Consider the following 12005-nt stretch of genomic DNA (forward strand, 5'->3'; position numbering starts at 1 on the left):
CTCCCAGGCTCAAGTGATCACCCCTCCTCAGTCTCCCCAGTAGCTGGGACTACAGGTGTGCACCACCACACCCGTCTGACTTTTGTATTTTTTGTGGAGATGGGGGTTTGCCTTGTTGCCCAGTCTGGTCTCGAACTCCTGAGCCCAAGCAATCCGCCCATCTTGGACTCCCAAAGTGTTTGGATTACAGGTGTGAGTCATCATGCCTGGCTTTAATATGCTTATATTCTTAAAAATTTCCTGTAGTTTCAAGAACCTCTTCAGTGTTTAATATTATGTGTATTCCTTTTTCTATTTGCCCTTGCCCCTAATGTTTCACTAACCTGAAAAATCTTACCTTTTTTTGTCATATGAAAATCTATATACCTCTTACAGCCAGATTCACCTATCTCCACAAAGCTTTCTTTCATCTCTCTCTTATATGTAGTGCTTTACTGTTCACAGAGAGCTTTTTATATTCATTACCTTACTCAATCCTTGATATATCTTACATGGTTTACATGTCAACTCCACTTTATAGGTAAATTCATCCAGATAGATGACATACCACAGAGTAAAACTGTTTCAGTGATAAGACAGGGTAAATACCTAGGTGTCATGATGCCTATTCTGATATTCTTTTCACTAAACTCCACACTAGCAAATGTTTTCTGAGTTCTATTGTTTAACATAGTGCCAAAGTTAAGCACTTCAGATACATGAAAATCAAGCAGTTAGTTCAGTCTTTCCAGCTAAAAACAGCAGTCTTACACTGCATTTATTTAGTACATTTATTCAACAGGTATTTTTTGAGTACTTATGTGCCAAGCATTTTGTACTTCCCTTGATATTTAGCATATTCCCAGATAGGTAAGTAGTAGTTTAAAGTTATTGTGAAGGTTTGTTCAGTCCGAATACAGTGTTTACATGTCAAGCTAGAGGAAAGGAGGTCTTACTTAGCCTATGCATGTACATATATCATAAGATAACCTATGGGAAGTAGTAGAATTGAATGTGTAGTAAATACTTGGTTCACTGAAAAATAAGTCCTAGGCTTGTCTTTGTCTCTTAGCAGTCGTTGCTGCTCCTAGGATGAAATGAAAATAAAGGAACTTTATGTCTTTTAGCATTGACTAAGGATTGCAGATCCCCCTGTGAGATAAACAACATGAGTTTGTAGACATTTGCTTCCTCTTCATATGTTAAATATTTTTTTAAGACAAACTTGAGTGGTTAATTTTAAAATATGCTTTACATTTAATAAATAAATGTTTTACATTTACTTATTTGCTTTTTTCCTCATTTGGAAAAAAAAATCTGTCTTCAATGGGGGGGAATTGTTTTCAAATAGTTGCATATCATGTCTGTGCATATATACCATTTAGACAGGGAAAATTTCCCATTATATTTCTTGGTTTGTTTCCTTATTGCAAGTATTTTGGACTTACTTCGGACTTATGGTTAGTGCTATGCTTGCTGCACATACGGCGCAGTAAAATCAACAGGCATTTACGTGTGGTTCATCTTTTCTACTTTACCCAAGTTGTTTTTGTGCTCCACCCACATTGTAATCAGTTTTGTTTTCTAAAAGTTGGGTCAGGCCATTTCCCTACCAGCATTTAAGTATATATCATAAAATTTCTGTTTAAATTATGAAACCCTTCAGAAGACATGCTGAATTATTAAGATAAAAACCTAAAACTTCTCCAGCAAGTAAGACAAACCTTGCTAGTTACTTTAGCAACTAGAAATAACGTTATAATTGACAGGAACTACAATAGAACAAATTATTATTTTTTTACATCATAGTATTTTAAAAATTTTACTTTTTAAAATAGCCAATAATTTGGACATGTTTTTTTCTTGAAGCTTCCTTTCAGTTTTGCATCTCTAAAATAATAACTTCGAAATGGTGTGCTCTTCGCATCTGAGGTAGATAAGGAGAATCAAACTGCATTCTTTTAAAAAAAAATTTTTTTTTAAAATATATATTTTTCTAAAATAGAGACAGGGTTTTACTAGGTTTCCCAGACTGGTCTCAAACTCGTGACCTCAAGTGAACCTCCTGCCTCAGCCTCCTAAAGTGCTGAGATTACAGGCGTGAGCCACCATGCCCAGCCACGTGTTGCATTCTTTAAGTTCATTTAGTCTGCTTTAAATACACGCTAGGGTGTCTCAGTTTATTGCTTCAAGAAAAATTACTAAACTAAAAGACAGTTTGAAAGAAAAAGATTTATCCATAATTCAAGCATAACTCATTCTTCCCTTGCTGTCTCTACCATTCCACCCAAGTTAAAATGTTTTTCTTTCCTTTCCAAATACTGCAAATTGAACACATAATGCTTAAAAGTATATTCTAGTAAAACAATTTATTAAGACATTCTTACAGGCTGGGTGCAGTGGCTCCTGCCTGTAATCTCAGCACTTTGGGAGGCTAAGGCGATAGGATCCCTTGAGGCCAGGAGTTCAAGACCGGCCTGGCCAACATGGTGAAATCCTGTCTCTACTAAAAATACAAAAATTGGCTGGGCGCGGTGGCTTATGCCTGTAATCCCAGCACTTTGGGAGGCCGAGGCAGGTGGATCATGAGGTCAGGAGATCAAGACCATCTTGGCCAACAAGGTGAAACCCCACCTCTACTAAAAATACAAAAATTAGCTGGGTATAATGGTACGCACCTGTAATCCCAGCTACTCGGGAGGCTGAGGCAGGAGAATCGCTTGAACCAGGAAGTCAGAGGTGCGGTGAACCGAGATTGTACCACTGCACTCCCATCCTGGGTGACAGAGTGACACTCAGTCTCAACAAAATAAAACAAACAAAAAAATTAGCCGGATGTGGTGGCGCATACTGGGAAGGCTGAGGCATGAGAATCCCTGGAACCCGGGAGGTAGAGGTTTGCAGAGAGCTGAGATCGTGCCACTGCACTCCAGCCTGGGTTGACGGAGTGAGACTCTGTCTCAGAAAAAATGAAGAGGAATTCTTAGAGCACAGTATAATGGACTTAGATAGTGATAGAAGTTACATTGCTGTGAGTTGATGATTTACTTGTTCTGGACTATTTTACTTCTCAGCTTATGGTCGAGCTTTTTAGTATTTTTAAGTTTCTTTCATGTTACCCTAGTTGTAAAATAATTGGTCATTCCCTAATTGGCACACTTTAACTTAGTCCAAATATCATTTATTAATAAAATGATTCATAGAAATTATTATTGTTGGCCAGGCGTGGTGGCTCATGTCTGTAATCCCAGCACATTGAGGGGCCAAGGCAGGTAGAGCACCTGGGCTCAGGGGTTCGAGAGCAGCCTGGGCAAGATGGTAAAACCCTGTCTCTACCAAAAAATACCAAAAAAATTAGCCAGGTGTGGTGGCACAGACCTGTGGTTCCAGCTACTCGAGAGGCCGAGGCGGGAGGATCAACTTGAGCCTGGGAGGCAGAGGTTGCAGGAGCCAAGATCAAGTGAAGCCACTGCCTGGGTGACAGAGTGAGACAGTCTCACACACACACAAGTTTAAAAAAGAAAGAAATATTTTGAAAAAAGAAATTATTATCCAAATGTACGTTTGAGCACACTGTAAAATATTTGACATTTTAAGAAGTGCATGCTTTTATATGAATCTAAAATTGTATTATAAATAAGCTGTTTAAAGTTCTACTTATGTTTCAACTTTTTTAGTCTTTTTTCACTAAGAGGTTGTTACTCTGTAAAGGCAGCAATGCTTAGTGTTCTCTCTGTACCAACAGCATTAATTTCACCTGGAACCTTGTTAGAGATGCACATTCTAAAGCCTCATTCCAGACCTTCTGAATCAAAATCTGTGTTTTATTTTAACAAGCCCTCCAGGGGATTCTGATGCATGCTGAAATTTGAGAACCACTGCTCTAAGGCTTTGTATGTGGTAATTTCACAACAAGCTTCACATCGCCTGACTTTAAACAGTGTACTTCTGATTAGTTTTTCTTTTAAAAGTTATTAAAAGCTGGACATGCTGGCTCACACCTATAATGCCAGCACTTTGGGAGGCCGAGGCGGGCAGATCACCTGAGGCCAGGATTTCGAGATTAGCCTGGTCAACATGGTGAAACCCCATCTCTACTAAAAATATAAAAATTAGGCTGGGTACGGTGGCTCACGCCTGTAATCCGAGCACTTTGGGAGGCTGAGGCGGGTGGATCACGAGGTCAGGAGATCAAGACTGTCCTGGCTAATATGGTAAAACCCCGTCTCTACTAAAAATAAAAAAAATTAACTGGGCGTAGTGGCACGTGCCTGTAGTCCCAGCTACTTGGGAGGCTGAGGCAGGAGAATCACTTGAACCCAGGAGGCGGAGGTTGCAGTGAGCCAAGATTGCACCACTGTACTCCAGCCTGGTTGATAGAGGGAGACTCCGTCTCAAAAAAATAATAATAATAATAAAAATTAGCTGGGCATGGTGGTGGGTGCCTGTAATCCTAGCTCCTTGGGAGGCTGAGGCAGGAGAATCGCTTGAACCCAGGAGGCGGAGGTTGCAGTGAGCCAAGATCGTGCCACTGCACTCCAGCGTGGGGGACAAAGCAAAACTCAGTCTCAAAAAGAAAAAAAAAGTTAATAAAACATTTGGTAGGGCACAGTGGCTTGCACCTGTAAATCCTAGAACTTTGGGAGGCTGAGGCAGGAGGAATGAACGCTTGAGTCCAGGAGTTCCAGACCAGCCTGGGCAACATAGCAAGACCTCTTCTCCACTTAGAATTAAAAAAAAAAAAATTCGCTGGGCATGGTGGCACACGTCTGTAGTCCCAGCTACTCAGGAGGCTGTGTGGCAGGAGGATCACTTGAGCCCAGGGTTTGAGGCTGCAGTGAGCTATGATCATGCTGCCACACTCTAGCCTGGACAACAGAGTAAGAAGCTGTTAAAAAAAAAAAAAAATCAAAACATTTGTTAAGCCAAGCGTAGTCGTTTGCACCTGTAATCCCAGCTACTCGGGAGGATAAGGTGGGAGAATCAGCTTGAGGCCAGGAGTTCGAGACCACCTGAGCATCAATAGCAAGACTTGTCTCTAAAAAGTAAAATGATTATTTAATTTTTTCAGTTATTGAGATTAGAATGCATATTACTTTATTCTTTATAGTCTTATGTTTGGGAAAATGTTGGTTCTCTGTTGCTCTGATTACTTCAGTGATGTTTGCATTATTTGCTTGGTAGAGCAAATTAAGCTTCTCCCCTTTATGACACTTCTGTTTTTAAGCTAGCACATTCTCAATTTTAATTTTAGTGAAGCTGTCAAATATTTTAAAATTAAAATCATGTTTTAAAAATGTGTGGGTTACTTGTTTTAATTCCCTATAGCACAAATACCATTTTAAAATTGGCTTGGCCATCAGTATATGTATGACAAATATGAACTCTTTTTTTGAGACAGGGATTTACTGTCACCCAGGCTGGAGTGCAGTGGTTGATATGAACTCACTTTTAACACATTAAAAGAATGAATAATTTGAAACTGACTTAGTAACTGTTCTTCTAATGTATGATATACTTAAAGGGGAGTGTTGTTTGTTTGATTTGTTCATTACTGTGTATCCAAGCACTTGAAAGTTACGTCTACAGGTTATACTTTCTGGTACTATTTTAAATAGTATATCTTAGCTAGGAGTACCTGTGAACTGAGTAACATAAAACACATCATCAGGTCAGTCTTCTTATTGACAGCTCTTTGATATGAGGAAGAATTGGATTATATAAAGTAGTTTTGAATACCAAAATTAATCCAGTTTGTTATTGATCTACCCATTGATAGATATACCTGTTTTCTAAGATGTCCCAGACTTGTGCCACATCTCTCTCTACATGGACTCTGGTTTTGATTGGAATAGCCTATTTATTTGTTAGTGTTAGGTATCCCTACATAATAATATGAAGCTATCCACCAAATTTCACTTGGCTGATTTTGTACTATTACTAAAATCTAGTTTTATGTGAATTCATTTTACATTTGATTATTCTTTGAATTTCAGGATGGTGAGGAAGAAGAAAATGAGAAAGGTATGTTTGATGCTGAATAGAGTTTAAAAATTGCTAAAATTTAGAAAAACAGTAAATTATGTGAAAATAAAGCACTCCTTATTTGAAATCTTATTTTTGAAATTAGTTTATTTTCAAATCTTTTAGTGAATTAAGTTAGCATCTTGATTTTATTTTCCAATTGGTTTTAATTTTCTTTTGAACACTAAAGATATATTCCAACTTAATAGTACATATCAGTTACTGTAGTGAGCAATGCTATTTTTTATTTAATCCAATTTTTGTTTTTAAAATAACTTCTGGTATACGGTAAGTTGATTAAATTCTTAAGACTGACACTGCAGTAACTCATGTGTGCTTATTGGAGTCCGAGTGCATAACTCACAGTGAATTTTACAACTAGTCCTAAACATGATGAATGACCAGGAGACTGACTTTGTGTTTGCTGCTTAGAGAAACTTCCATACGGTCATCTGACAATTTTAGTTCAGACGAGCTGTCTCATTCAATACAATTACAGGGGCAACAGTAGTAATACATGTGGTCAGTAGGAGGTTATGGAAGAGTCCTTGGACAGAAGTCAAAGGATCCTACTTTGGACTAGAAAGGACATGGAGCAGGGTTAAGCAAGGCAAATAAAAAGCCTAGAAGCAATGACGAAGTAAAGCTACTGACTGAAAATGTCACATGCCCGAAGCCTTTCTGTTTTGGGGGAATGCAAGACATCTTTGAAAATGGTAATTGCAGACTGACTGGACAGGATGAAGACTGGAAATAACCAATTTCCTGAACGTTACGGAGCAGGAGCATCTTTGGAGCCTTCTGTACCAGTTTTCCATACGAATCTGGACTACTCAAGCATTGAAGAGTGGAAAAGATGGGGCCCTGAAATACTGTGAAGACTGATTGATATCCTCAGACTGTGACCTGTCAAGAAGTCACCATGGGAGTTCTGAAGGTCACTAGGGTTCAATCCCAGGATAATTCGAGCATTGAACAACAATCTGCACTTTTGTCACTGTCCCTTGGAGGAACAAAATCTTCCATATGCCATTAACTTATAACCAGAAATGAAGAGCTGGTATCTTCAGGATGGAACCATTTTCTCACTGTTGTTGTTTGGTGTTTGTATGTAGAGATCATTTTTTCCATGAAGAATAAGTGATCCTGGGTAAAGGATGGTTTATGTTAGTTAATACCCTTGTGTTTTTTTTTTTTTTTTCCTCCTAACCTTCCATCAGTGCTAATAACTGGCTTTATATTTTCTAGGTCCTATTCTAGCTTATGAATATGAAATTGTTTAAACTTCTTGTTTTGCCATATTTATTCCTGTTAAATCCTCTTAGATATAGCAGGTTCTGGTGATGGTACACAAGAAGTATCTAAACCTCTTCCTTCAGAAGGGAGCCTAGCTGAGGCTGATCACACAGCTCATGAAGAGATGGAAGCTCATACGACTGTGAAAGAAGCTGAGGATGACAACATCTCGGTCACAATCCAGGCTGAAGATGCCATCACTCTGGATTTTGATGGTGATGACCTCCTAGAAACAGGTAAAAATGTGAAAATTACAGATTCTGAAGCAAGTAAGCCAAAAGATGGGCAGGACGCCATTGCACAGAGCCCGGAGAAGGAAAGCAAGGATTATGAGATGAATGCGAACCATAAAGATGGTAAGAAGGAAGACTGCGTGAAGGGTGACCCTGTCGAGAAGGAAGCCAGAGAAAGTTCTAAGAAAGCAGAATCTGGAGACAAAGAAAAGGATACTTTGAAGAAAGGGCCCTCGTCTACTGGGGCCTCTGGTCAAGCAAAGAGGTTTGTTTTTCTATGTCAGTTCTTTACGATACTGAATTCCAGCATTCAATAAGATCACTCTACATTAAGGGGGTGGCTTCAAGAACATGTACAGTAATTAGTGTCTTATGATCCTGCCTATAATATTTTTGACCGTCATAAGTTACTTTTAAAAATTTTCAAGATCTTCATAATAATGCAGTGTGTTCTACTGATTGCATTGTCGAATGTCAGCATATATTTGGTTTTTTTGTTGTTTTTTGTTTTTTTTTTTCAAATTGACAATTTTTGTGTTTTATTTTTTAAAATCCTTGTGATGATGGTTAATGAACAACTATCAGTTCTAAGAACACAAAATGAAGTCAAGTCCCAGTCCTGAAATCTGGAGAAGATGGCCATATTTCCACTGAATAGAATTGTCAGAAAATCTAGATCTTCAGGCATCTTGGGGAAAATCAGTGCAAGAATCCTCAGGGAGTCATTTGTTCAAATAACCTAATCTAGGCCTTTGGAATTGTTAATTTGTATGAATAGCACTAGTTTGAAATATAGTGAATATCAAGCTGTTCTATTTTGGGTTTGTTTTTGTTTTTGTTTTCAATTTTCTTCTGGTGATTTGCCTCTTTAGCTCTTCAAAGGAATCTAAAGACAGCAAGACATCATCTAAAGATGACAAAGGTAAAGGGTTTTTTTCCCTATTTATTTCAGTGTTGACATTGCATATTTTCATTAAAAAGTAGTAGTTGTGTGGTGTTTTCTTTGACATTTAGTCCTTAAAAATTTTATTGACAGGCTAGGAACTTGAGATGGTCTTTATGTAAACTGTAGAATTATATAGATTATAGGAAACTGATTGATGTGTTACTGTTTACTTACTTTGTAAACTGGTATTGGGTATGTTAAAAACCCATTGGCTAGGGAACACTTATCTGGTGTGTTCCAAGGGACTGTGTTGGATATTAATAGATATTTTCTTACATTATAATTTCAGAACTATTTTATCTTTTGTTAACTCATTTATAACTACTGTATATCACCACAACCTTTTCCCTGTTCACAGATTATACTTTCTGGTACTATTTTGAATAGTATATCTTAGCTAATTAAATAATACTTGTGTGTATTTGTGGAGTCTAGTGTTCGTTTTTCTTTTTTTTCAATTCTTGTAAGTTTCAAAGTGCAATATCAAGTTGCTTTCTGATACTGAGAAATCTCATGCCCATGAGCTATAGTTTCATCTTGTACATGTGCTGTGTTTACTTGAAAAATACTTACTTTCTACAAGAGGATTTTAAGGGAAAATAAAACATTCAGGTACTACAAAGCTTTTAAATACCTCCTAAATGTGTAAAGGAGAATTGTATGCATCTTCTATAGTTTATTTTAAGCCAATTGGTCTTTTAAGGAAAAAAAAAATTTTTTTCTGTAATTAGTAACATATCTGGGCCCAAATGTTACTGGTAACAAAAATGATACACAAACATTGAGTTAACATTTCATAAGGTCCTTGATGAATACCCTTTGTAAGAACAGAATCAAGTATCAACCATTAATATTTAAAATATTTGAGCCAGGTATGTGTTATCTTCTCTCCCTCTGAGTCTACGCTGAAAGTAGCTTCACAACTGTTAACACATGTAATTTTTTAAAACATCTAAAATTTTTACTCTTTCTCCATTTAATGTGAAATATAGAAATTGTTCCTTTTAATTGCTTGTATACTGTTTCTCTTAAAGTGAGTAAAAATTATTTTCCAGATAAAGTCAAGTGAATGAAAATTTCCCTTTTATTACAGCACATTTGAAGAAAAGGGTGACTGGCTAGGCCTGTATCCTAAGATATGGCCTCTATACGTATGAAGCCATAATACGTGTGTGACATAGTACAGAAATGATTCATATAATCATTTACCTGTTATAAAGGATTTTGAGATCTCTGATCTTTAATCTTATAGTTGTTTCAGAAGATTGTTTCTTACTGACTCTAGAGTTATCCAGCTGCATATAATTCCCATTTTGTCTTACCTATTCTCTAATAGGGAATGAAGGTGTACCAGTTGGTTTGTCTTTGTTATTAACCATGTAAATTCTTGAAAAATGTATACGTTACTCTGACTTTTTCTTCTTCCATGTCAATTTCTAAGGATCTAAAGCCCACAGCAGATGTGGCAACTAAACAGTCTGTTCATTGCTAAGTGATTGCTTCCTGGTTGTCTCTATTCAGTGCAGTGGTAGACTATAAATTATTAAAACTGAACAGCAAATTGATTTTTTTACCCTCTTCAACTTAGAACTCATACAATAGGAAATGTACATACATTCAGATTTTTTTCCCTCACTAGTTATGTTGTCTTGTTTGATTTCAATAATAATAAACACAGGATTTTTATATAGTAATGTCATACTATCAAAATTATAGTTTGGAAAGAATGTGGCCCTTTTAATTTTGTATAAAGATTCTGATTGAGATACTTAAACATCTGATATTAAATCTATTCTAGGAAGTACAAGTAGTACTAGTGGTAGCAGTGGAAGCTCAACTAAAAATATCTGGGTTAGTGGACTTTCATCTAATACCAAAGCTGCTGATTTGAAGAACCTCTTTGGCAAATATGGAAAGGTACATTCTTTTTACCTTTTTATCCGTCTTTCTAGTATCTGCATTTGAAATGAGGATTGTATTCTAAATACTATTACATAAATATCTTCTAATTTGTTGTATCTCTTAGGACGGTTAATAGACTGAATTACTGAATTCTGTGGTAATGGTAGATGAGAGTTAAGGGATAAATAGTGTTTCATCATTTAATCTGTCTCTGAGCCTTGGGAATCTTTGTATTCCAAACTTTAAACCTATTTAAGCCAAAGACTAAGTTTATTCATCATGATACTTTGTAGCACGTAGCTGGGGATCTGGCATATTGCTGAGCCTGATTTGGACATCTTGAAAAAATATATTTATATTTAGACTATTATTAGGCAGTGGGATATATAATTCATTGGGGGCTGGGGGGAACCATATACGATCCTTGTTATAGATTTCTAGTCCAGTAATGGAGAAAAATGTAAAATTGGCTATTATATAGGCATTAGAATCGTTTAAACTTATATAAAGTTATATACAAACATGTATCTATATTAAGTTTATATATAAACTTTTTTTTTTTCTTTTTGAGACACAGTCTTACTCTGTCACCCAGGGCTGGGGTGTAGCAGCATGATGTGGGCTCACTGTGACCTCTGCCTCCCAAGTTTAAACTATTCTCATGCCTCAGCCTCCCCAGTAACTGGGATTACAGGCATGAGCAACTGCACTGGGCTAATTTTTGTATTTTTAGTAGAGATGAGGTTTTCACTATGTTGATCAGGTTGGTCTCAAACTCCTGGCTTCAGGTGATCCACCCCTTTCTGAGCCTCCCAAAGTGCTGGGGTTACAGGTGTGAACCACTGCACTATGCCCGTATATATAAATTTAATCAGAAGTTGTTTTAAGTGCTGCGAAGGAAAAGTACACAGGTGTTAAAAGGGCGAGGCTTTACTGTGGTTAGTTCATCAGGAAAAGTTTCTCCGGCAGTTAAGGGGAGATCTAAAGGAAGAGAAGGAGTAGTCAAAGAATACTCCATTAATAACGAATGCTTTGAATTGGGAGCTGCATCCCTGAGGGCACTCAATACTGTCTACTTACATTACAGTTTTTCATATACATCATAGTTAATGTACTCCAGTGTAAGCTCTTTGAGGTCAGGGACCTTATTTACTGTACTTCATGTGCACATGATAGGCTTTCAAATACTGAAATTACTGAATTAGTGACCATTATTGGTAAATAGCCGTTAATATTATCAAAACCTGCCCTCTTGATTTTCAGAGGCTATTTTTCCTGCTTTAATTAGTGAGTTGCCTGAGTGTAAAGGAGGTTCTTGTAGGTGTCAGAAATAGAATGCTGAGAATTGTAGTCCCGTGATAGGCTATGTTATTTTTTCTTCTGTTTTCAATAATATATTGTTAGAGATGTGAAAACAATATTTTAATGTTGATATTTATTAGTAGTAAAACTATATGCGGATACCATATATTTGGTAGGAAGACCCATAGAGTTAAAAATTAAATGTCTGTGGGGCAAATCAGCCTTTCCTAGGGTTGAGGTAAAAGTTGGTTGGTTCCAGCCACCCACACCATAAAACTCCTGATTTTCCTGTTTCCTTGTTCGCAGCTTTATGTCTTTACTCT

At 37.0% G+C, this 12005-nt stretch overlaps 1 protein-coding gene across 11 annotated transcripts in view; it reads left to right on the forward strand.

Moving 5' to 3' along the window:
- The window catches only part of LOC116273149 (SAFB-like transcription modulator), a 55760-nt gene that overhangs the window by 26919 nt on the left and 16836 nt on the right, over positions 1 to 12005 (forward strand). For 5 of the 11 annotated variants that reach the window (XM_031662102.1, XM_031662104.1, XM_031662105.1 and 2 more), the window contains 4 exons: positions 5976 to 6003; positions 7329 to 7797; positions 8405 to 8454; positions 10277 to 10395. In XM_031662102.1, the coding sequence (XP_031517962.1) occupies positions 5976 to 6003; positions 7329 to 7797; positions 8405 to 8454; positions 10277 to 10395 (666 nt within the window). The remainder of the gene's footprint in view (positions 1 to 5975; positions 6004 to 7328; positions 7798 to 8404; positions 8455 to 10276; positions 10396 to 12005) is intronic. The other 6 variants (XM_031662103.1, XM_031662108.1, XM_031662109.1 and 3 more) reach the window with 2 other exon arrangements.

Source organism: Papio anubis, unplaced genomic scaffold (assembly GCF_008728515.1).
Source record: "Papio anubis isolate 15944 unplaced genomic scaffold, Panubis1.0 scaffold397, whole genome shotgun sequence".
Classification (NCBI taxonomy): domain Eukaryota; kingdom Metazoa; phylum Chordata; class Mammalia; order Primates; family Cercopithecidae; genus Papio; species Papio anubis.